This window comes from Bos grunniens, chromosome 1 (assembly GCF_055505025.1).
Source record: "Bos grunniens cultivar Pamir isolate PY7600 chromosome 1, Bosgru_T2T1.0, whole genome shotgun sequence".
In the NCBI taxonomy this organism is placed as follows: domain Eukaryota; kingdom Metazoa; phylum Chordata; class Mammalia; order Artiodactyla; family Bovidae; genus Bos; species Bos grunniens.
Window position 1 is genome coordinate 119,935,742 of NC_141165.1, and position 25,300 is coordinate 119,961,041.

The following is a 25,300-nucleotide window of genomic DNA, read 5'->3' on the forward strand; positions in this document are numbered from 1 at the left end:
AGCAGCAGCAGCAGTAGCTTTTATCCTATGAAAGTGTGTTTGTCGCTCAGTCATGTCCAATTCTTTGCAACCCCATGTACAACAGCCTGCCAGGCTCCTCTGTCCGTGGATTCTCTAGGCAAGAATCCTGGAGTGGTTAGCCATTCCCTTCTCCAGGGAATCTTTCTGACCCAGGGATAGAACCCAGGTCTCCCTCATTGCAGGCAGATTCTTTACCATCTGAGGCACCAGGGAAGGCTGGTGCCATATATTGCCATAAATAAATTGTGACCAAACTATCATTTGAAATCATAAGCCTATGAAAAGTTGAACAGGTTATAAAGCTAAAGATAATAAGCATACGGCATATGAATCTGTGCTCACTGCTGAGAGCAACTATTTTAGATATTATCTTGCAAATGTGTAAAACAGGCACTCAATAAATGCTCATTGACTTGCACTAAATTCCCTTCTTCTTAAATACATGCTATTGTTTTTTCTTGGGAATCCTTTGCTCTGCCTGTTTTTTTTAGAACTCGAAGGCTTCTTGTTTGAATAGCCTATTCAAATGTGAACTTATTGGTGGAACATTTTAGAACCTTCTAGGCTAAGATGGTGACTCCATTTACTGTGATCATTCTACTACTTAATTACCCTGACTAGACCAGGAGGTCCAGAGGAGTCACTGCCTTCCGTCCTTCCTCTCTGCATCGCCACAGCTTAAAACAAGAGTCTGACTTTTTAGCTCTCACATTAGGATTAATTATTTTATGAATTTAGAGTAGCAGATTTTACTGGAGGTCTATGACAATTTTAAGAATTAAAAAAATAAGCAGTTCCTTTTAAGAAAATAATACACAAAATTCATTTTTTTCAGAACATATGTAAATATTAAAAGTGAGAAAATATATAACATAATAATAGTTTAAAAAAGTATACAATTTTTGGATGTACTCTTCTTTCCCTCATCTATAGTTTAATAATGCTGTTAGTCTCATGATGATAGTGTATATAAGAATTGCTGAGCATCAATTTTTCACAGTATCTATAAAATTATTAAACTATTGTTAGGGGAAACACAGACAAATTGCTCACCCTGGCCAGGCACCACAGTAACCATTTGCCAGAGCTATTTTATGACTAAGGTCCTGGTAAGCAACATAGAACTAACAAGCAACCACCAACTAAAAGAATTTGGGGAAGGTCAAAAGTTTCATGTGCCTTATCAAATTCGAAGAATCCTCCTCACTCAAATCCATCTTGGTTGAGTGTGCCACCAGGAAGGATCCTGTGGCAGAATAATTGGCCAGACACAACTCAGAAGCTAACCCCATCACCATAAAACCTGAGTCTGCAAGCTATATGGCAGAGCAGTCCTCACAGGTTCCCTCACCTTCCCACTCCCCACCTGGGTGTCCCTTCCCAGTAAAGTCTCTTGCTTTGTCAACACGTATGTCTCCTTGGCCGATTCATTTCTGAATGTTAGACAAGAGCCTACTCTCCAGTCATGGAAGGGGCTGCCCTTCCTGCAATATTGTTTCACAGGATGTTGTATGGACTAAGTATTTTAGAGTTTTCAGAATGTTATAAAGATTTTCATTTGACTCTATAAACTATACATCCTAGATCAACAGTCTCAATATTAATGTTGTAGGAATTTTCTATCCTAAAAATATAACCAATAATTTAATAAGCATGTTTAATCTATGCACATGATTATTACTTCATTCCTTTGTGAATAGGCTAAGTAAAATCTTAAAACATGAAAATAATTATGCAGAAGATAGATTCAAATGCTGACTAAAAATATGCAACATATTTACCTGTAGGTGAATGATTATTTATGAGTTTATACCCATGACATTTTAAAATTGAAATCAAAACATCAAAAGTAAAACGGTCATGTTTAATATTTAAAGCTTTGAGTGGAAGAAAAAATTTTGATTTTCAACAGTTAGATCAAAAGCAACAGAGAATAAAATTTAACAAAAATAAAAAGATGTACTATTTGTTGAGTTATGTGTGATCTATCAAAGTTCAACATTACAGGAGACCTGATGGCAGATGGCTAGTCTGTTACATAGTTTTTCACAAATGGCAGTGTATTCCACATTATCCCCTGTAACTTGCAGTCTAGTGTGGACAGGAGGAGTTATAAAGTATCTGAGAGAGATATTTGATCCCAACTTTCATTCTTTACACATTCTTTACAACTGTTGGGTAACTTTAGATCAAAGTCTATATATAGTAGCAATTTTGACATTCTAGACCAGATTAATTCTTTGCTGTAGGGGCTGTCCTGTGTATTGTAGTATGTTTACTAGCATCCTTGACCTCTACTAACTAGATTACATCAGTATCCTTCCAATTGTGAAAACCAAATGTCTTTAGAAATATCAAATATCCCCTGGGGAGCAAAATCATCTTTATTTGAATACTATTGTTTTAGATTATTTGTGACAAATCCGATCAACAAGGCAAAATGATTCAAATGAGATCCAGGATTTAACTGGATTTTATGTAGACCAAGTGATATCCTTTCTTTTTTTTTTCTTTTTTTTTTTAACCATTAGCACACACTTCACAGATATTTTTACTCCTGTTCTAGTCCAGAAAAGGGCCAAATTCATCAAAGTTAATCTTGTGATATGTGGATCTTGGTAAATACAATAGCATCCTTGAGATTTTTCTATTTTGTTTTTTCTGTCTTGTTTCCATTCTTTAATTTTTTTTTTTAAAAGAAGCTAACGTTCTATTGCTAGGAAAACATATTAAGCATCAATTTCTTGTTAAAAGGAGGCCTCAATAATGAAAAATTTTGGTAATAAATAAATTTTTCCTACAAAAACTAACACTATCCATGGCTGCTGCTGCTGCTGCTAAGTCGCTTCAGTCATGTCCTACTCTGTGCGACCCCATAGACGGCAGCCCACCAGACTCCCCCGTCCCTGGGATTCTCCAGGCAAGAACGCTGGAGTGGGTTGCCGTTTCCTTCTCCAATGCATGAAAGTGAAAAGTGAAAGTGAAGTCGCTCAGTCGTGTCCAACTCCTAGCGACCCCATGGACTGTAGCCCACCAGGCCCCTCCGTCCATGGGATTTTCCAGGCAAGAGTACTGGAGTGGGGTGCCATTGCCTTCTCCAAAACATAAATGCCATTGGCATAGTAAGACATTGGATAAAAGTCCTTGAGGGTTCAATTTGGTTCTGAAAAAGGGTTAAAGAAGTTGCGGCCCATAAATTTTAATTTAGTCACACTTCATGATAACATTCTCTGCCTTCAAGCTGAGCATCTGTAGATCTGAGACTATCAAAATAAAATCAATTTAACATACAAGAGTCTGACTCACAAAATTTCCTATAAGTAATGCATTGCAGAATTTATTTATATTTCTGCTTCTTATTGGACCACAATTCCTCTTCCTTAACCCCTCCCACTTCAACAAATTTAAGCTCACATTGACATATTTTTTTCTTCTTTTCACATTAAGAAATTGCCTTTTCAGTTTACACATGAAGGGGACATTTTACATTTTTAAATGCTTACCAAACACATCCTTCAATGAGCTATCCCCAAATTTGGATTTGATGAGGCAAATGATGTCATCATTTGGCACACTGCCTTCCTGACACAGTAAAACTTTCTAATGCAACTGTTATTAATGAACTAAAACTTTGAAATCAGTTGGCAATTTAGGTTTTGGTTGGTAAAATGCTACTAGGCTTTCCGAAAAGTAAAGTGCCAGATTGTTTCTATAAAAGTAATTTATAAGGATGAACTTTCCCACAATATTTTAACAGATCATAAAATGAAACATTTACTTAAGGTGGTCTTTCTACCCACATGTAAGCTCCCCAGATATTTCTGTATTTGAGAAAAGTCTCCAATTGCCTGGAGCAAGCCCAGATGCATAGCATATGGACTGTGTATAAAACATCAATTGCAGAGGAACCTCCAGTCCAAATTCAACAGAACTAGAAGTTAACGCTTGTTCCCCATATTTACAATACCAAACCCAGAGCCAGTTCCTGCCAGTGCTGGTGTCTCATCTATGACAGTTAGTAACTGGGCCTGCAGGGGGGCTTACGGTCACTTGTTCCATTTGGACTCTTAAGTTTAGTAGGAATTAGGAGTTGTCATTTCTAGGCTTAGCTTTAACCATATTATCTAATTTTTGCCAAGTGTCTTAGCCTCTCCTTGCAGATATCTCATTATTCCTAAACAAAGGTTCATGGAAAACATAAAACTTGCCTCTATATTTAAAGTTCTATCTCTAGGAGCTATGCTAACTTATAGACTCTTGCTTTTCAACTTTCAAATTTCTATCTAAGGATGGTGACATTTTTAAAATTAATTAATTTGGACTCTTAAAGATGATCTTAATTTTGGACTAAATTTCATACCTATTGGCTGTAATATCTGGATTTGCTTTCATTGAATGTTTACAGAAAAGTAAAAGAAGAATAAAATGATACAGGTAAAGATACGAAGGATGATCTGGGCAGAGGCATTATATAATTGCTGAACTCTAATATAGAATTAAAGTAGTCCAAAACCTTGTTCATTTTGTCCAGAAACAGCAGTTAGAATAGGATTCGTGCAGTAAACCTGTTCTTTGAAGATCTGCAATTTGGTTCTCTAAGTTTAATGAATTTAGACAGTTTAAATGAGACATTTGGCTAAAAGCCCTGAATTTTTCAGATGCTTAACTGAAGTTAGCTCATTCACTGTGGGCTAGGGGGCTTCAAGTCTTTATTTCTAAAGAAAAGGAATGTAATTGCTGAAATCTTTGGACACGGAAGCCTAGAATCTTATGTCAGCCCCAATTTTTCTCTAATTACACACACAAATCTCTCCTTACTGGTTTAGGAAATGCTTGGCTGATCCATATTTCATATGCTTGCCTATGAGCTCTATCAGGTCATACCTAGAGTGACAAAGGACTTCGCAGAGTTTATCTTAGTAAACTCGGAGTAATTGAGTGTTTAACCTGGAGGCATATACTGGCTTCTCAGGTTAGAATTGGAACTACAGAGATAAATCATTTGACTGAAGAATTTAGGATCTATCTATTGTCAGGAAGTAAACTTCATTCACTGCAGACAACAGCAGACAACAAGGTGAAGGGCAATCCAAGAAGACTCTCAGGGGAAGCATCTGTTTGAATTCCCCGTAGTTCAAATCTAAAAGCCATTGAGAGAATTGTTCCAGCAGATGTTGATTGCCACCAGAGATCAGAGACAGATGATCTCTCAGGTAGGAAAAGTCAATACTTTGAACTTTTAAAATTTTTCAATATTATGTGAGATGCTTAAGAATTTCTTAAAAGTATTCTACCTTGCATTCTGTTAACAAGTAACTCTATGACTATCCAGGAAATAAAGTACAAACAAATAACTTTTCTGTTACTTTCAGACTCACATAATACAATATAAAATTAGGTTAGCTGATGTATATGTTCAACAAGCAATAAAAAATTGGGGGATAAAACTAAATATACATCCTCATATGGATACAGGTATTTTCAATGTTCAAAGAGATTTTAAATGTTAAACTTTGTGTTTTATATATATTGAATTCCTACTTTATTAAAGGTTATGGAAATTCATTTGAAAGTGAATTTTTAGCACTTGGAACACAATTTTCAAAAAAAGCCATATTAATAGGTAAACAAATCAGAAAGACTTATTCAATATACTAGGAATACTGCATATTTACAATAAAAATAATGAAACAGAAGTATTAAATTCATTCTATTAGAAATCAATGAAAAAAGTACATAACTTTAGCAAGCTTGCTTCCTTGATTTTATTAATATTGATAGCTAAAAAATTAAAGATAGTTTGAGAATCTCTATCTACTGAGACAATTCTGACTAGACATCAAGACAATGGTACCCTTATACATCTATGTTTGGTAAAGATCTCTTGAAATATGGGGGCAGTTCCAGAGTAATGGCTAGCAAAGGAAACAGAAAAAATAATGGGAGTGGACTTGAACCATGGCATATACAACTATGATTGGAAAACAGCCATAGGACAGGAATGAGTCTGATTATTAGCCATTCCACGCATCAAGTGACAGGACTGGCTTGGGACAAACACAACTGCTATTCCTCCCTATCCAAAGTAGCTGGGGCTGGTCACTGGCTTCAGCATCTATGGGAAAAGCTTCAGGCAACGTGCCATCACAAATCTGAAAATAGGGGATATTCACAAATCAACTGGAAAAGTTTTAGAAACATATTTTTACTAAGCTTCCAGAGCTCACCACACTACAGACTGGCTCAATCATTATTCACTTGTTTTTAGTCTGAGTTATATCATTAATCTGATTACTTAATTTGTCTTCCAAAGTGAGCCTGTTGAAATTAGAGAAATTATTAAAGTTATTTCATTAAACTGAAAAGTAGTTAGGGCAAAATGAATCTCACCTAGTAACCTCAATATTTACATCTTTTTCTCCTTTACTCTCATCAGTTTTCTGTCCTAATGTCATTTTATCCGAGAAACTCTCTCTGATCATCCTGTCTAAAGCAGTAGCTCAACACACTGTCCACATTCCTCTAGCAAGATGCTTTGCTAAATCTTTACCTGTTTGTTTATTAAGTGAAATTCCACACTAGAATGTAAGATAATGAAGTCAGGGCTTTGCTTTCAACTTTGTATCCTCAGGTCTTAGAACACTGCCTAGTACGTTACACTCAAATAATTGTTGAATGCATGATGCATTGTAGAGAAAACAGTTCCTGATAGAGACTATGTGTAATATATTTACATAGAACCTCCTCACTCCTGTGTGCCACTCCAAAATCATAGTTGTGATTTTTCTTCACATAAATCTGGATGGATTATTTTCACATGTGGAAATGGTTGCTACCCATCTGTCTGAAATGGGTGGCTAGAAAGTGTCAGTTCTTTCATTCAACTTTGATGTAACATTAACTGAGGTTATGAAACCTTCCAGAGTTTTCTGATTTTTGAGTACATAGCATTTACTTTGTGAAGCTACATAAAACATAAGCTATGTACTGATCTTAAGAAAGTAAAAAATATCTACATTATTTGAGCTACATTACTATATGAAGGACACTGATTATTTACTTATTTTTTCATTCATATATAAATTACACATGACTTACATTACTTATCAACATAATATAATTATCTTTTTTATTGCACAAAAGTTTTTAGTCCTTGAGAATTCTGCAGAACCAAGGCTCATGTTTTCTAGCATTTATATTTATAATATTGGACATTATATTCAAATAGGGTTATCCTGAACTGGAGTATTCAACCACTTAGCTTTTAATCATTCATTTTAGCCACTTTTTCTTTCTTGTTTTGCAAATAAAATTACATAAGACAAAGTGGTAGTAGAATATTTCTGGCATTAACTTGGCAGAATCACAGAGAAAAAATATGGAATAAATTATTACGTAAAATAAGATTCCTTAACATGTAATGCCTGAGATAAGTTTTCATTTGGTTTTATCTTCTAAAAATCAAATAGGTGTTAATTTGCCATGGGCAATGTGATACAAGACAAAACTTTTCATTCAATATAATAATCCACTTGGTAATTATTCAGTATCCATGTCTATAACATAAATAAAAAGAAAAAAAACTAATTAATGAAGGATATAACCAAGAACACATCAGTTGGTTTTCTCACATTTCCCAAGTCAGTTTATGTGGTAATTATACCACTAAAATGAATTTGGGGACTTAAGAACTGGATTGACTTTACATGTCACAGTATATAAATTAGATAAAAGTCTATATTTTCCCTAACTTAATCCTGCTTACAACAGCAAATTGAAGACTATTATCTTGGAATTTTGTATCCCATCAATTCAACATAAAAATATGTGTCCATTTAAAATGCACACATATATAATACATGTATAATATTTAAAGTGAAATTTCATATGAAAAAGATTAAAAATTATTCATTCAAAAACAGTCTCACCAATAACACCCCACTTCTGATATTATAAAAAAGAGCAATTATTAGTTCAGTGCAAAAAGTAGGAAAATGCATAATTATACTCTGAAAGTTACACAATGTGTAACTAAAGAGAGGCAATTCATTTTTCATTTGTTTTTCTCAATAACAAAAATTTTGATGTTTTAAATTTGTAGAGCTAAATACTCTAATTTCTATTCATTCCAAGTAAAATCGAGGTCTTTTAAGATGGTTTGTGACCTTAGGGATGCAACCATAGATAAGCTTCAAGACCTTTCTTCAAAATATGCTATAGCATATAATACTATAACATAAGTTAGATGTTATATCATTTAACAACCGATGAAATATTTACTTACTTTTTAAGGTGCTATTTTCCTCATAAAGTATCTATAACAGTGGTTCTCAAAGTGTTATCCAAGTATTTCTGGTTGTCCTCAAAAGCATTTCAGGGGGTCTGCAAGACTGAACTATTTTCACTGTAATATTAAAACTTTATATCTTTCTCATTCTCATATCTCATGAATGTACAGTCAAATTTTTTAAAGGTTACAGGATGCACAATAATATTGTAAAATAAAAAGTGTCTGTGTTTGGAATTCCTGCATAAGTCAGTAGTGAGAAATAATGAGAAATAACTAGAAGTGTGTATTAAAAAAAAAGTCCAATTTCCTACCCAATATTCTTTTGGAAAAGATAAACACACATAAAAGTGTATATTATTATCTCAGCTGACCCTTTCCTTTAGGCATACTATTGAGGATACAAGGAAGGAAAACTCAGGATATATTTAAGGCAGTATCAAAAGCAGCAAAATTAAATCTCTGATAGATTTTTTTAAGTTGTGAAACTAAGGGTTTTCTCAATTTCGCAGATATTCCCTCCAGTTTGTGTGTGTGTGTGTGTGTGCTGAGTTGTGTCTGGCTCTTTGCAACCGCATGGACTGTAGCCTTTCAGGCTCCTCTGTCCATGGGATCAGGCAAGAATACTGGAGCGGGTTGCCATTTCCTTCTCTAGGGGTTCTTCCTGACCCAGGGATCGAACTTGCATCTCCTGCATCTCCTGCATTGACAGGCATATTCTTTACCACTGAGCCACTGGGGAAGCCTCAGTTTAAGAATCTTTAAATATAGAATTAGTGTATATAATTTCTATTTCTCTTCTGCTCTGTCAACCACATAGATGTTTTAAAAATGAGATGTCTAAAAAAATCTAATGTCTCAAAGATTTCTTAATGCAATTACAATCTCTACCTAAGGGCAATAATTTTCAGAGAAGCAGTCGAAACGTTTACTGCACTGAGGCACTGAATGCTAATTCCTGAAATGTGTTAAGTGTGACTAAAGTAACGTGACTGGTAAAAAAGATTAACAAGAATGTGTTTATCCAAAAAGAATGCCTCGGCACACTATTTTAAACGGTGAACTTGTTTTTCTGAAATAACCATAATCATAGCATGCTAAATCTAATAAATATGGCAGACGTCTAAGCTGAATAACACTGTTTTTGGTTAGGAAAAAAGTAGACTTTACAAGAGAGTACTATTTTCCTTATTTATTAACTATTAGCTTACTGAAACCACAGATTTTATCTTAGTCAAGTCTGCTTCCCAAAATACTATATGCTTAAAGAATTTTGAGTGATAGTACAATTTACACTCTAGTTATAAAGATAATTTCAAAGGAGAAAATCCTCAAACATTTTGGGCAATAGAAGTCTCCCTGCAGTAAGTACCCACTCCTAAAAAGACAGCTTAGTATGACAACACTCATTTACTTGCTTCAGTGTATTTGTTTAAAAAACAATATAGCAGTCCTATTACTTTATAATCATACTTCATATTTTACATAAATTATAAAATTATTTTACTGAACAAGGCTTATTATGGGCAATTAAATCAAAGATGTCTAAATGATTTCAGAAATGCAGACGCAAATTACAGCTTCTCAGAGGGAAGTCAGAACCACCACAGATATTTTGAGGAGTTCAAGAAAATACAAGGATAACACTGAAGAACTCTAAGTAGCTATTTATTGGTAGTGAATTGAGCTCATTTGGATGATGCGATTTTGAAGAATCGTCTGGGCATGAAGCATCAATGCAAAGATTCTGCTGTATTTTTATTTCACAAATACTAGGGAGGAACTTTGACACAGCAACACTGTCCTTTTACTAAGTTTGAAGAAGTGATCTTGAGAACCCCTTGGTTCTGAAAAAGTAACAATCAGTAGAAATGAAGCTCTGAAAGTTGACAAGATATAGTCTGCAGAGAGCAGATGATTTAGATTTGAATGAATCTTTCAAGTTTCTATGAGAGAAATTGTTTCCTGGAGTATTCTGGTGCAAGATTTCAGAACCAACCACCCCAAAATATTTCGCTTTGGAATGTGAATGTTTTTGAGCCAAAGGCAATAAGACCTTCCCAGTTCAAGAGAATCTTCTGTCTCTCACCTGAGTGAGTGAGTGAAAGTCACTCAGTTGTATCTGACTCTGCGATCCCATGGACACAGTCCATGGAATTCTCCAGGCCAGAACACTGGAGTGGGTAACCTTTCCCTTCTCCAGTGGATCTTCCCAACCCAGGGATCGAACCCAGGTCTCCCACGTTGCAGGTGGATTCTTTATCAGTTGAGCCACCAGGGAAGCCCCTTAGCTACCCAAAAGAATTTATATCAGGGGGAGAGTCCTTTCTTTGAACAAGACTTGTTAGCAGAGATAAATTTTATCTGCACGGCCCATATGTATGGTAGAGCAAACATCTAGTTGCCCAGCATCTAGTCTTCTTAACCTTGTGAATTACTGTTCTTTTTTTGAAGTTCCAGGCTCTCCTTGGCTCAAGGAGGCATATATACCTCATTTTACCTTTCTGTCTTTGACTCTCTCATATATGTGGGATTCCCATGCATATGAAATTAAATTTGTTATTCTCCTGTTAATCTGTCTCATGTTGATTTGATTATTAGACTAGCTAAAAGAAGCTTTGCAATGGCAACCCACTCCAGTACTCTTGCCTGGAAAATCCCATGGACAGAGGAGCCTGGTAGGCTGCAGTTCCTGGGGTCGCGAAGAGTCGGACGCGACTGAGTGACTTCACTTTCACTTCTCAATTTCATGCATTGGAGAAGGAAATGGCAACCCACTCCAGTGTTCTTGTCTGGAGAATCCCAGGGACGGGGGAGCCTGGTGGGCTGCCGTCTATGGGGTCGCACAGAGTAAGACACGACTGAAGTGACTTAGCAGCAGCAGTAGCAAAAGAAGCTTTGAAGGGTAAGAAAAATTCTTTCTCCCTAACGTTGGAAATCAAGACTAGTATTGAGAATAAGAGTGCTCTCATTTAAAAATGGGATATGGAATACAGTTTAGAACCTAAATGAATTACCAGAAAATAGAACACCTGACATAAAGGCTTTTATTCACAAATAGCTTTTATTAGAACCGGAAAAATGTTTTGGATAAGGAGATTTTTGTAACACGGATAATGCCCGCAAGAACGATACTTTTCATGCAGTATGTTAAAAGCTCACAAAGTATCACAAGATTATGAGGGGTATCTGTAGAAGGCACATTTATTGTTGTCGTTTAGTCGCTAAGTCATATCTGACTCTTTTGCCACTCCATAGTCTTTAGCCCAGCAGGGCTAAATCTCTGTCCGTGAGATTTCCCAGGCAAGGACACTAGAGTGGGTTGCCATTTCCTTCTCCAGGGGGCCTTCCTGGCCCAGGGATTGAACCCACATCTCTTACATTGGCAGGTGGATTCTTTACCACTAAGCTGTCAGGGAAGCCCAGAATGCAGAGTAGTAGCGAGTAAAATAAAAACCATTTTCCTCTGGATAGCAAATATATTATTGTCTGCTGCATATGTTGTCCCCTGTAATAATAATTTAGTCACGAAAATGCTTTGCTGCAGCGTGTTGGCTAATTAATTTTTCTGGTCAAAGAAGGAGCACTAAAAGACATGATCAAGATACTTATACCCCCAAAATGTGTAATTTTTTCACATTTTCAGAGCTGTGTAGAAGTCACTGGTCTAAACTCAATCAACTAGCTGCAAGATATAAAAATTTCTTACATTTATCTTGTTCTTAATCTAATGAAGTAAGAACAGCAACATTTTTATGCAGAACACAGTTCTAAAAACACAGATTCATGAACAAAGGTAATCTACTAAGAGCATAACTTAACATGGGAATTACAAACAAGGGTGAAAGCCATTAGGAGAGTTCTAACTTCTAAGTCAGCACATCTAGGAACATATCTGGGGCTCTCAGCTTCTTTCTGTGGTCTATCACTGTAGTTTTACTTGTAGATGAAATTCAATCTTGCATATTGAACTCTTTCTTAGAGTGACATATAGTTGCCATCGGACATCCTTCGAGGTTAATTGCTATTGAGATTCATGACACATGAAAAGAATGAGAATTTTTCCTTTGTTTGTTTAATCAGGGATAAACCTCTAGAATTAAGAAGAAACCAGCAGAAGTTGACCGTCTTTTTTAAAAAAAAACCTCTCATTCTCATGGCTAATGAAGATTTTGGTACAGTAATTGCCTAACTGCTTCCATGTAGCTTGTTATCACTTTTTATTTTCATATATAAAGGCAACCATGGTGAAAAGATGAGTAAATAAGATTTAGATGCATGAGAATCTTGCTGCCTTTTTGTGGAAAATCATTAAACCAACATGAAATTTCAGAATTAATATCATTACTCACATAATGGACAGTGACCATCTATTTTCCCAGAATAAGTAACAATATTTTATTTTTAAAGGATAAATCTCATTTGGGGGAAGATACAGTTGACAAAGGGATTCCCCTGTGACTCAGTGGTAAAGAATTTGCCTGCAATGCAGGAGATGCAGCAGACGTGGGTTCCATCCCTGGGTCGGGAAGATCCCCTGGAGCAGGGCATGGCAACCCACTTCAGTATTCTTCCCTGGAGGATCCCAGGGACAGAGGAGCCTGGCTGGCTACAGTCCATGGGTTTGCAAAGAGTCTAACACTACTGAAATGACTGAACAGGCATGCATGCACACATAGTTGACAAAGCATTTTGGGATGTGACTTCTATTTATTTGTTAGTCAACATAATGCAAGTTGTTAAATATAAAAGAATAAAAAAAGAAAACAAGTTACTCACTCTTGTTGTGTAAGCAGCTTCTGGGTCATCTTCTAGAACCCGTGAAAGTCCAAAATCAGAAACCTTACACACCAAATTACTGTTGATCAAGATGTTGCGAGCAGCAAGGTCTCGGTGAACATAGCCCATGTCTGAGAGATACTTCATGCCAGATGCTATGCCTCGAAGCATCCCTACCAGCTGGATAACTGTAAACTGGGCATCATGTTTCTGAGAAATAGTTCAAATGTACAGTTAAGACGTGTTGCTATTTCCTAAGACATATCTTGATTACATTTTCATATACTGAATTATAGACATGACTGAGCGACTTCACTTTCACTTTTCACTTTCATGCATTGGAAAAGGAAATGGCAACCCATTCCAGTGTTCTTGCCTGGAGAATCCCATGGACGGGGGAGCCTGGTGGGCTGCTGTCTATGGGGTCACACAGAGTTGGACACGACTGAAGTGACTCAGCAGCAGCAGCATGCGTTCTGGTTTTAAGTACACAAGCCTAAGTACACAAGTACACTCTTGCTTTACAAGAGTAAAGCAAAACAGTATAGTAGCTACAATACTTTGTAGCAAGAAATTGCCTAATATTCTTTAACTTAAGGTTCAAAACCAGAACTTTGCTGGTCTTTTGAGGAGACAAACTCCTCAGAAACTTTAAGGTCAAGAATAACAAAATAAAATGGATCGTCTGGCTGTTTCTTGTGTTTATTGGCTTAATTGAATGTTTATTCTTCCTTTTTATTTTCATGTGTTTTATTAATTACTTCAAATAAGGTAACATTAAATCCTTCATTATAAAAAATAGTTGAAAATTAGTCAAAAATATTTACTGAGTATGTGTTTTTCTACCCAACCTCAAGGTTTAGGTCATAAAATTGAAAGCAATAGGAGATAAATTCAGAGTACTAGATTTAGAAAAGTTTCCAATCTGTCTGGATTAAAATAGAAATATACAGTTTATACAATAGATAGACGATAGCTAGATAGATGTATGCATATATACATAGATATATAAAAATTTAATGTCTAGTAATATTTAAACAAACAATAATTTAAAAGGTATACTTATTATACTTTAAAAGAATACTTATTAAATCTTTTAATTACCTGAGTTGTAAAATGTTTGTTTTTGAAATATGTCTGTGAAAATAATTGCTACTAAAATCTTTATTTGCCTCACAAGTATTAAAATAAAGAATATAATTTCTCATTCATACACAAATTAGAATTTTCTCCATGATTATGAATTATAGTATATGTTTTATCTACCTACCTATCTATCTATCTATCCTTATCTACATAGTGCTGAAAGAACCCTGAGAATAGGGTCTATGTCTTGATTTTTAATCTTTTTTATCCTTGTAGTGACTGATGATTGACAGTGTCTTGTATTCCACATAACTTCTGAATTTCTTTGAATATAATATGGTTGAAATTATTAGAACAATTTTTATAAATGTAAACAGCTGAAATTTATATGTAATTATGTTATACATGTATATATGTATGTATATAAGTTATGATAAGGAATGATAACTCTGGATTGAGAATCCTTAGGCATTATATCACATGCTTAGGTTCTGAGAGGACAGTACTATGTAAGACAGAGAAGGTCTTTTGTCTTATAGTAGATGGAGGTTGCTTTAAATAAAGAAACGTGTGTTTCTGTCTTATACCAATTTTATTTATGTCTCACTTTAGAACCTTTAAATTTTTGTTTTAACTAATGTGAATCTTGTCTGAATAAAAAAAACTGGAGAAAATTACACAAATTTATTTTAAAAATATAAACTATCAACATTTGGATGCTACAAGAGAAAGATGTAATTTTACAAGCTTCCTTTTACTATTTAGTCCCAACAAAGTCAGTTTTCTTAAAACTTTATCTAACAGGCATCATAATAGAGGTTGCCACTCTCATTTTCAGCAATTTATTCCATATTTATATATGTTTGTAGTAGATAAAGATAAGGTGGAGATATGTAAATGCATGTAAAGTATATACTTACGCGTAAGAAACTGTCCAAGGAACCATTCTCCATGTATTCTGTGACAATCATAACAGGTTTACCTAGGTTTAGATAAGTAATAAATGCGTAATCATCAGTAGAGTTCAATACCATGCAATGAACACACATAATACATTTTGATATACCTGATTAATTAAAAAACATAAATTTTTCTCTGTCCTCTAAAATTTGCAAAGTTGCAATTAAAAAGAAAACTAGTTTTCAGTAGAAAATGAAACAAAAAAATGGAGAAAGATTTGTTTCCAGAAAAAGGGCCTATAACCTAGATGATATGTAAATTAGCTTATTTGACATGGTTTTCCTTAAATCAAAAGGAAAAAGACTTCCCTGGTGGCTCAGACGGTAAAGCGTCTGCCTGCAATGTGGCAGACCCAGGTTCAATCCCTGGATCGGGAAGATCCCCTGGAGAAGGAAATAGCACCCCACTCTAGTACTCTTGCCTGGAAAATCCCATGGACAGAGGAGCCTGGTAGGCTACAGTCCATGGGGCCGCAAAGAGTCGGACATGACTGAGCGACTTCACTTTCACTTTCCTTAAATCAAATGATGACACTTTCTTTACTCTAATTGCATTTTATTTTAGCTGATATACAAAATCAAGTATTTCTGTCTTTAAGCCCAAGTAGAGCCCAAAATTCCACAATTATTTACACTTTGTACAGATATGTACAGAGCTATATACTAGGTGTTTTCTCTTGGGCTGGTTATTTATAAGCAAGTAAATCAAAGTCCCTACATTCATGGATCCTACGTGTAAATTGGCAAAATAATTAAGACTAATAATTATAACCATTTTAATCCATATTCAATTAACACATTAACAGTTATAAAATCCACACTACCTTTAAAAGACAAATAAAATTAAAATTGCTGTTGGTAGTAACTTATAATAACCATTTTAGAAATATGGGTCTTAAACACCATTAAACATTTTAATAAACATTTAAATATCTTTATACATACTTTATTTGTATAAAGTGCTAGTTTCACTATTTTATATATACTGACAGTAATTATCATCATTCTCACTTTTTACATGAAAAAAACCTGAAACATATAGAAGGTAATTAATCTAATGTCTCATAGCTAATAAGTTATAAAACCAGAAATTTCAACTTGAATATATTAATTATGTTGTTACTTCGGAAATGTACACTGAGGGAAACATTAAATATATGGAAAAGCACTAGACAAATGCACAGAAGTGCTAAGTATGCTGATACTTAGGTCTACAAATAGAATAAATCTTCAACTATAGGTAATAATTGAGGCAACTGTTGCGTGTCAGTTCTACGGATCATTCTGAATTAAAAGAATAACTGAAGACTACAGCACTTTAAAAAAAATTATTACAGTAAAATGTAACTCCAGTTTCAAAACCTACCCATATTACCACAGCATAATTCACTTCCTTTATGTTGATTTCTTTATATACTGCTTTAAATATAAATCTTTCATGTTACAAAAATAAAAAAAAAAGAAAAACCCACTTATTTTCCAAGTCCAGAAGACCTGAGTTAAGTTTTGACTAAGCATGAGAGACCTTGAGCACAGAATAGATTTTTAACAAACATTCATGTCACATAATTGTAGAGCATGCATAATTTTTTTCATGTGTTCTTCTGCATCATGGTTTGTTTGCCATATTGATGCCAGAAAATAGCTGTCTTTCCTTGTTTTTCCTTTCATTAGTGAAACTCTTAATTCATACTGGTTGTGAAGTATGGCTTAGTACCAGGAAGATTACACTTACTACATTTAGTATGTGAATATATCCCAAGCTGTATGTCTCATTTATTTAGAGGTGAGGAAATTATTTAAATTCTGTAAAATTTGTTAGATTTTCATATATGTACAAATCAACGGACACAGTGATTTGTTGTCATTTAAGACCGATTTAGTCATGTATTTTGGGTAATATATCAGACATTATACATCTCTTGGTGTACCACTGATATAAAGTTTTTTTAAGCTAAATATTAATAAAATTTTCCACACTTTCAAATACGAGAAACAACCTGATAATGCCTGAAAAGTTATTTTAGTCAAAACCGTGAGCCTCCAGTCTTGCTTCTTCAAAATTTTAACTAAACTTTGATTTAACAATATTTAGGAAGAAAGAGAAAATTCAACGGTTTCTTGGAAACTTCTCTGTCTCCTGAACTGGTAAATCAAATATCTAAGGACTGATTCCAGAGAACTAACATGAAGTGAAATAAATGAACAATCAAATGAATGAAACCCTGCACATGCATGTTTTCCCTACTTCACGGTAAGTTTCTATGTTTCTTCCTTAACAAATTCTTAGAAGAATAACATGCTCATGAAACTCAATGCAGCTCTTGAACATAGTCACAGATATATTGCTTCTTACAGTAAACTCTCAATTACAGTGGCCAGTTACTATATTTGTGTATTCTCCAGACCTTTGCTTATCACTGTTTTCCTTCTGGCTCCCAGCCCTATGACCATTTCATTTCTTGTTAGCATGTCTGGTAAAATGTTTGGCAAGGGAAATAAAAGTAGCTGAAAAATCAAACCAGTCAATTAAGCCAAAGCCCCATGACCATTCAGAAATCAGATCAGGCTGCATTTAGCTCTGTAATTTAGGTATTTGTAAACACATCAGTTAAGTTGGGCAAGTCTGAAAATGTGCTTTGCATTAAGTTCAAAGATTCAGCAAACCCAAATGTACAGACAAAAAGTAAACAGAATCACAAATATTCTACCTTGGAAAGCAGTATCCTCACTTACTTTTCTTGTGATTTTGATTATGATAAACAGAGTAAAAGGAAAAGAAACGGCAATAGTGGTAAGGACTAGTTCTAACATGTGTTAAACGTAGTTGGAAATTATTTATAAAATACCAGCTCATCTGCACATTATTCAATGTATTTCTATCAAAGTTTGCACATTCTTTCATGTGTATCTTGATTTAGAAATGACATTACCAGTTTCTTCAAAAGCCGCTGTCATTAACTTCCCTCAGAGATCCTTAATAACATCTGGATACACATAAAAAAATCAATGAAATTATTGTTGTTTGGCTGAAATGAAACTCCATCAAGAATCAGCAAAATGAAACGTGCAGTGGAATTTTGCTTTTGTTCTTCAACTGACAAGAGTATAGATAAAATCATGATCTTTCATAATTAAAGGGTTAAGGGAAGCACAACAATGAGTTCATTTCCCCAGTGGCTCAGAGATATTACTAATCATTTTGTTTGCTGACCAAAGAAATGTAATTCAAAATGTCTAAGCATTTCAAGTTCAGCACTATCTATTTCACCACCTTCTTAATCAAATATTCTACAAAAAGGCAGCAGGATAATGTGATAAACATAGAGCCAGCCATAGACTTTTTATTGTAGTTATCAAATAAATGTGGTTTTAGACTAAAATAATTTCAATCAAACATAAAAAGCATGTATAAATGATTTACTTCTTACAAATTATTGAAATTGAATTCATTTCCATAGGAAATGCAATTAATTGCTATTAACAGTAATTGTGTATTACATACTCTGTCTTGCTTTCAAGACTTATACATACTCCAACACATACATGTGATTCATAAAATCAAAGTCTGTGACCTTAGCAGTCAGTATTCAGTATTCACGTAATTAGAATCAGAGTGGAAGCAAAAGAGCATAAACAGGAGAAAGAAAATTGAAGAAAATTGACAAACTAGGCCTCAGCATTCTTAGAAAGGATGATTTGAACCACCTTTGATTAGAAAGAAAATGTTTTGGTTATAGATTTCCATATACTATAACTAACCAACTGATAGAAATAGTATAATGAACTGAATTAGAGTATTTTTCTACAGGTTTACCATTAAATCATATAAACACACATGACAATCTTTTCCAAATTCCATTTTAATCAAGATATTATTTACATTAAGAATGATCCCTATTACATCCAACGGTCTATGAGTTAACCACTGCAGGGACCAACTCTATTTTGTCCATAGTCCTAAATAAGAGTTCCAGTTAGAACTGATCATACATACCAGATCTATTATTTCAGCTAAGGATAGTCTCTCTCTTCAAAATCAGGCTAAAGAGTACTTTCTCCAACTCTTCTTTAACCAGTTCTACTCTTTACACATCAAAAACTTTACATTCAGCTGATTAAAATTTTTAATGTATTTATGCTTAATGTGAAATGAAATTTAATACTTTTAAGAAAAAGACCTGTATACCTGTGGCGGATTCATTTTGATATTTGGCAAAACTAATACAATTATGTAAAGTTTAAAAATAAAATAAAATTAGAAAAAAAAAAAAAGACCAATATTTCTACTCTCCCTTATTCCATTCAGAGCTGATTTGTCTAAGTGGAATAATGATTAATGAAAATAATAATTGGAATATTATCAGTTTGATTTTATAAGTACAGCTTAGTTTTTTTTCCCCTTTTGAACTTTCTACATTTTACTTATTTTCTTGTTTAATTTCAAAAATTAAGACATTATATCAAATGATAAACTGAAATGGTGATAGAGGACTTGTTCCTACTTTGAAAGAAATGCTTTCATGGTTTCATTGTGTTTGTAGGCTTGTTTTCTTTTGTTTTGGAGGGATTTATATACATTTATCAGGCATGAATATTTCTATGCATAATATGTTAAGAAAAAAAATTTTAATTAAAGTGTTTATTTTTGCATCTATTGAGACTGGCTTTTTCTCTCTATTAATGTTGCATTCTTGAAATAAACTAACCTTGGGCAGGATAAGGTATCTTTATTTAATACATTGCTAGTTGTGGTAGGAAGGAATTATGTCGAATGAATTGGAGAAGGAAATGGCAACCCACTCCAGTGTTCTTGCCTGGAGAATCCCAGGGATGGGGGAGCCTGGTGGGCTGCCGTCTATGGGGTCACACAGAGTCAGACATGACTGAAGCGACTTAGCAGCAGCAGCAGCAGTTATGGTTTCATAATTATCCCAGTGTTATTGAAGTTTTGTTCATGTGTTATACTAATCTCTTATTTTCTTTTCTGATAATATTCCTGTATGGTTTGATATCAAGATATCACTAGCTTTATGTGTGGGTTTTTTTTTTTCCCCTTTCTGCAAGAATTTGTGTAAGACTAGAATTACTCAGTTGTGAAACAAGTGTACAGTTATATTTCTTCTTCCTTTAGGAGAGATATTGCATATTTAAACTAGCACTCTGTAAGAGGCAATATGAGCACATTCAACTCATGCTCTAACAAATTTTGTAAACTAAATATAATCTTTCAAAAACATCAAAGCCTAACCTATCTAAATGATTGGGGGAAATACACAGCAACATATTATTTTATAATTGTGGCCAATTCAATAGAGAGATATGAGTGGACAATGTTGAGGAAATAAGGAAAATTTTTAAACATGTAAAAATAAGATTCACTGTGTTACTTATTTTTCTTCTAATATATTGAGTAAAGATTTTCCTAGCTTGGTTGATAATGGCCACTTAGAGATGTTTTCAACTCATATATCAAATTATAGTCACAAATGCATAACTTGCTTCATCAGTTTCTAAAGTTTATTGTAACAAATTGCTTTTACAAATTATTAATAAAATATATATAAAATATACATAGTCTATTAAAACTATGACATGTAGAGCAGTGTCGAGCCAAATGCCAAAGAAGTTTTAGAGAGAGGCAAATAAGAAATAGAAATAATATGGCATAGTCACTAAAGATGACAAATAATTCTAATAATATGTCATTACCATATGTACAGAAAATGCAAGCAAATGATTGAGCTTTTGGTGTCCAGTGGACACCCACACCAATATAGAAGTCTTTTCAATATGAGGAATCCTCTTAATCTTCTGCCTATGACTTTCCTCAATAATACAATAGCTTAGGTTACAGCTAAGTTGCATTATTACTTTTTAAATTTTAGAAAATAATCCATTCCCAAATAACAACATAAAACACATCTCATCCGACATGCTGCTGCTGAAGTCACTGAAGGGACTTCACTTCAGTCGTGTCCAACTCTGTGCGACCCCATAGACCGCAGCCCACCAGGCTCCCCCATCCCTGGGATTCTCCAGGCAAGAACACTGGAGTGGGTTGCCATTTCCTTCTCCAATTCATTCAACATAATTCCTTCTATTTCACTATGTGAAAAGTGGCCAATGGAAAGTCTTCTTGGATGCAGTCTGAACATCTTTTGAATAATGGTGTGACGGCAGAAATATCAAACATTTGCTAAAAACAAGTTCCATCATTTTGAACGTTGACTGAAATTGATAACACATGTTAGTATGAAGTTCTAAGCAGGACTGTGCCCCCAGTTTTCTGCTACTTTAAAGATCAGAGACTCTCTCACCTTCTCTTGTTTAAGATCATCAGGCTCAAAACCACACCATTAAAATTGTTTATAGCTCAATTCAAATAAATGAAAATAAAATGATTGAATAAAGTGCTCTCTCTAACTTGAAAATGATACATTAGAATAGATTCAGTGTTTCAAAGCACATAACTAATAGTCATAATAAAAATTATCTTTGAGCAAAGAAAGGAATTGCCCTCAATAATTTTTTCAACACTCCCAGGTGAACTAGTAAAATCTTTTCAAACTCAACCAGAAGTGATCATTTAGATTTGCATAGTTGTATTCCATTTAACAATATATTCCTATGGAACCTTATTTGATCTTAAAAGGACCTGGAAATAGTAAAGCAGGACTGCCAATTCTGTGTTACAAGTGAACAGAGCGAGTCTGTTGGAGTGGTTCGATTTGTCAGATGTCTCACACATCAGGAGAGCTGAATCAGAGCTTGATCTCCGACTCCCTGATTCTTTTTTTTTTTTTTCTAATTTTATTTTATTTTTAAACTTTACATAATTGTATTAGTTTTGCCAAATATCAAAATGAATCCATCACAGGTATACATGTGTTCAGATACCAATATGCTTTCTTTTCTTCTTGAAACACAATTTGCTCACTAAATTATAAATTCTGTATTTCTAGTTGTACGTATGTTTCTGAGCTTTGCAAGTAGGTTGTTTTAGCAATTATATATTCTTGGGGAACAAAGAAAACAATAGGAGTGGATTAAATAATTTCTTTCAGTGACAAAACTGCCCTGTTATTTCTGTTTCCCCTCTGTTGTAATAGGGCACCAGACTTAGAGCTTTTAAATATGCCACTAAAGGAGTTCAAAATCTAATTCTAGGTTTGCAACTCTATTACGTTTGCACTATATGAAATGATTGGGATTTATATAGTTAGATTTGGCAGTCTCTTGCATGCATATTTGACCAAGGAGATATATCAAATTTAGAACTTTCACTCTAAGAATAAGGCAGTTGTAATTCATATTAGAATATTACAGACTCCTACTTGAATAAAATGTTTAATGTATAATACCTGCAATTTTTTAAAGTCAATTTTTAAATGCATTTTTTCTTGCATTTCAATCTTTGGTTTTTTTTATGGGTTTATTTGCCAGATGACTATAATTCATATATGATTATTACATTTTTTATATAAGAAAATCTTCCACAATAATTATGGTTTAATTTTGCTTATCATTCAGTAAACGAACTTGCAGAAAACAGCTAGCAAAACAAAACAGTATAATAATAACTCATTATACTGGAATGGCAACCCACTGCAGTACTCTTGTTTGGAAAATCCCATGGACGGAGGAGCCTGGTAGGCTACAGTCCACGGGGTCGCTAAGAGTCACACACAACTGAGGGACTTCACTTTCACTTTTCACTTTCCTGCATTGGAGAAGGAAATGGCAACCCACTCCAGTGTTCTTGCCTGGAGAATCCCAGGGATGGGGGAGCCTGGTGGGCTGCTGTCTATGGGGTCGCACAGAGTCAGACACGACTGAAGCGACTTAGCAGCAGTAGCAGCACACTGGAAACAAAAAAACTGAGAATTTTGAAAATTGAGAATGAAAAGAAAAATGTCTATATAAGTATGTAGTTTAATACCAGTGAGTTTCTCCTCACAATGGTCTCAAAATCTGAAGGACAACCACTTGGTGAGAATGATATGGAGGATTTAAAAGGTTAATCAACTATTAAAACGCTAGTGAGACATGATTATGTAATCCTAATATTAAGTAGGATATTCTACAGATATGGTATTGCCCTGAAGAAAAGAATACTTAATAGAGTTTTCCAATCCTTAGTACTACTAACAGTATTTTCATTACTAATTTTTAAAAATTAAAACAGGTGTTTTCATCAGAAAATGTTTTAGTGTTACAACTAAAGTAGCCTTGTTTTTATGAGTACAGAAGGAAAAATATGCTTCTAATAAGACAATGTGGGCTTATAGTTTATGACCAAGTTCTTCTACATTGTTAAGTTCTTAACCCTGCTTACTATATTAAAAAAACTCTAAGGAAATCAAGGTATATTTCAATTACACCATGCTCTTGTGAATAAAGAATTGCCTTTTTAGTCACACTAAAATGAGACTAGGTATTAGTGCCATTTGAAAAGCGCTCCATGTAATGTTAAAGAAAAATATCATCACGAAAATTGTAATGTGTGATGTCTGTTGGTAACCATAGAATATGTAAATACGGTGCCAATGAATAACCCCCTAAAGGATGCCAAATTCTCTGCCATATGCTGTCTTTCACTTTAAGAAGTTTGTTGCCAATTTAATTCATTCTTCATTTCGTGCTCCAAAAATCTGGAGAAAAAAATAAATTCCAGATCATTCTCAAGAGATTTTCTTTGGGATTGGAGCCAAAAATCACATATCTGCCTCAAGGGATCCCTTTTGAGCTTGGCTGGAGAAGCTATCATGGAAATTAGTTCAGGTCTCCACCACAAGCTGTGAGCCAGAGCAGTCAAGAATCCATCTGGGACTGTAGATCAGAATTATTTGAAATCCATAGAGAACAGAGAAAAGGGCTTGGGTCTAATGTGATCCCAATCTTTACAGCTCAGAAGCATTCCCCAAACTCTCATAATTTTTCCAAAGCCAGGGGGGTAAAGATTTGGAAGCTTAAATGAAACTGGTGAACAATAATAGAAAAGGCAGCTATCTGGGAGTTCCCAGCAATTTCTGTCAAAACTGAGTCATTAGTTTTCCCTGCTACTCCACATAACATAAAGTTCCACACAATTCACTTAACTATTTTTTTAACCCACATGTCTTAATATAGTCCAAGGTTTAGCTCCTAAACTTTTTAAAGCTTTTTAAGATCTAGAATAGTACTTACTGTCAATATAATACTAGTTAAATATATTCGATCTCTTGTCTATGTGTTAATCCTAAACTGTTTTGTTTTTATTGTCAAGACTAACAGAGACTTATGAAAATAAGACCCCAAATCTTAAATTATTGGCTTTGGGTTTAAACAACCTCTGCTTAACATACACATAATCAGTTTTGTGACTTCACTTACTTTTAGTAACAACTCCTTCCAGTCGAATGATATTGGGATGGTCAAATTGTCCCATAATGCTTGCTTCGCCTAAGAAGTCTCTCCTCTGCTTTTCTGTGTAGCCCACTTTTAGGGTCTTGATGGCCACTGAAATCTCTTTTTTGGAAGGCAGTTTTAAACGGCCGCTGCACACCTCTCCAAATTCACCTGTTAGATTGCAGAAGAAAACAAGAAAAGGCAAGGAATGATATTACAAAAATCATTACTAGAGAGCAGCTGTTTTCTCTCAACAATTCAATTCAAAATATTTACACCCTTTACCTGCAAGATGTACACTCATAGACCTCCAAATTATTTTGGAAGATGGTAGTCTGAGACTCCCTAAAAACCCTAGTCCATCCACACCCTGGTGATAAGTGGACCTTGTGATAAGCTCCGTGTCTTCTGAAGTACTACATTGTGAACAAAGAAATATGAAAGGGTAAGAAGGAAGTTGAAAGCTGTGTCTATTAGACTTTCACTCCTTATTCTCATAGCCTCAAAATAATCAACAGAGCAGCACCAATATAATGAGTTGAGCACTTGATTAAATTTGAGATGTGTCTCATCATTTTGTTTTCACCAAGAGGACCAATTTAACTGCATATTTCTGCTTTCTGAAAACAGGAGCAACATAGGATGATATGGTTGGACGGCATCACCAACTCTACGGACATGAGTTTGAGAAAACTCTGGGAGATAGTGAAGGACAGGGAAGCTGGCATACTGCATTCTGTGGTGTTGCAAAGAGTCAGAAATGTGTTAGTGACTGAAC

The 25,300-nt window shown here is 34.4% G+C and overlaps 1 protein-coding gene across 2 annotated transcripts in view; it reads right to left on the minus strand.

Annotated features, from left to right (window-relative positions):
* The window catches only part of EPHA3 (EPH receptor A3), a 416,154-nt gene that overhangs the window by 29,932 nt on the left and 360,922 nt on the right, over window positions 1-25,300 (minus strand). For both annotated transcript variants that reach the window (XM_086321511.1, XM_086321506.1), the window contains exons 11-13: window positions 24,508-24,693; window positions 15,094-15,155; window positions 13,088-13,297 (exon numbers count right to left, since the gene is read on the minus strand). In XM_086321511.1, coding sequence (XP_086177637.1) covers window positions 13,088-13,297; window positions 15,094-15,155; window positions 24,508-24,693 — 458 coding nt within the window. The remainder of the gene's footprint in view (window positions 1-13,087; window positions 13,298-15,093; window positions 15,156-24,507; window positions 24,694-25,300) is intronic.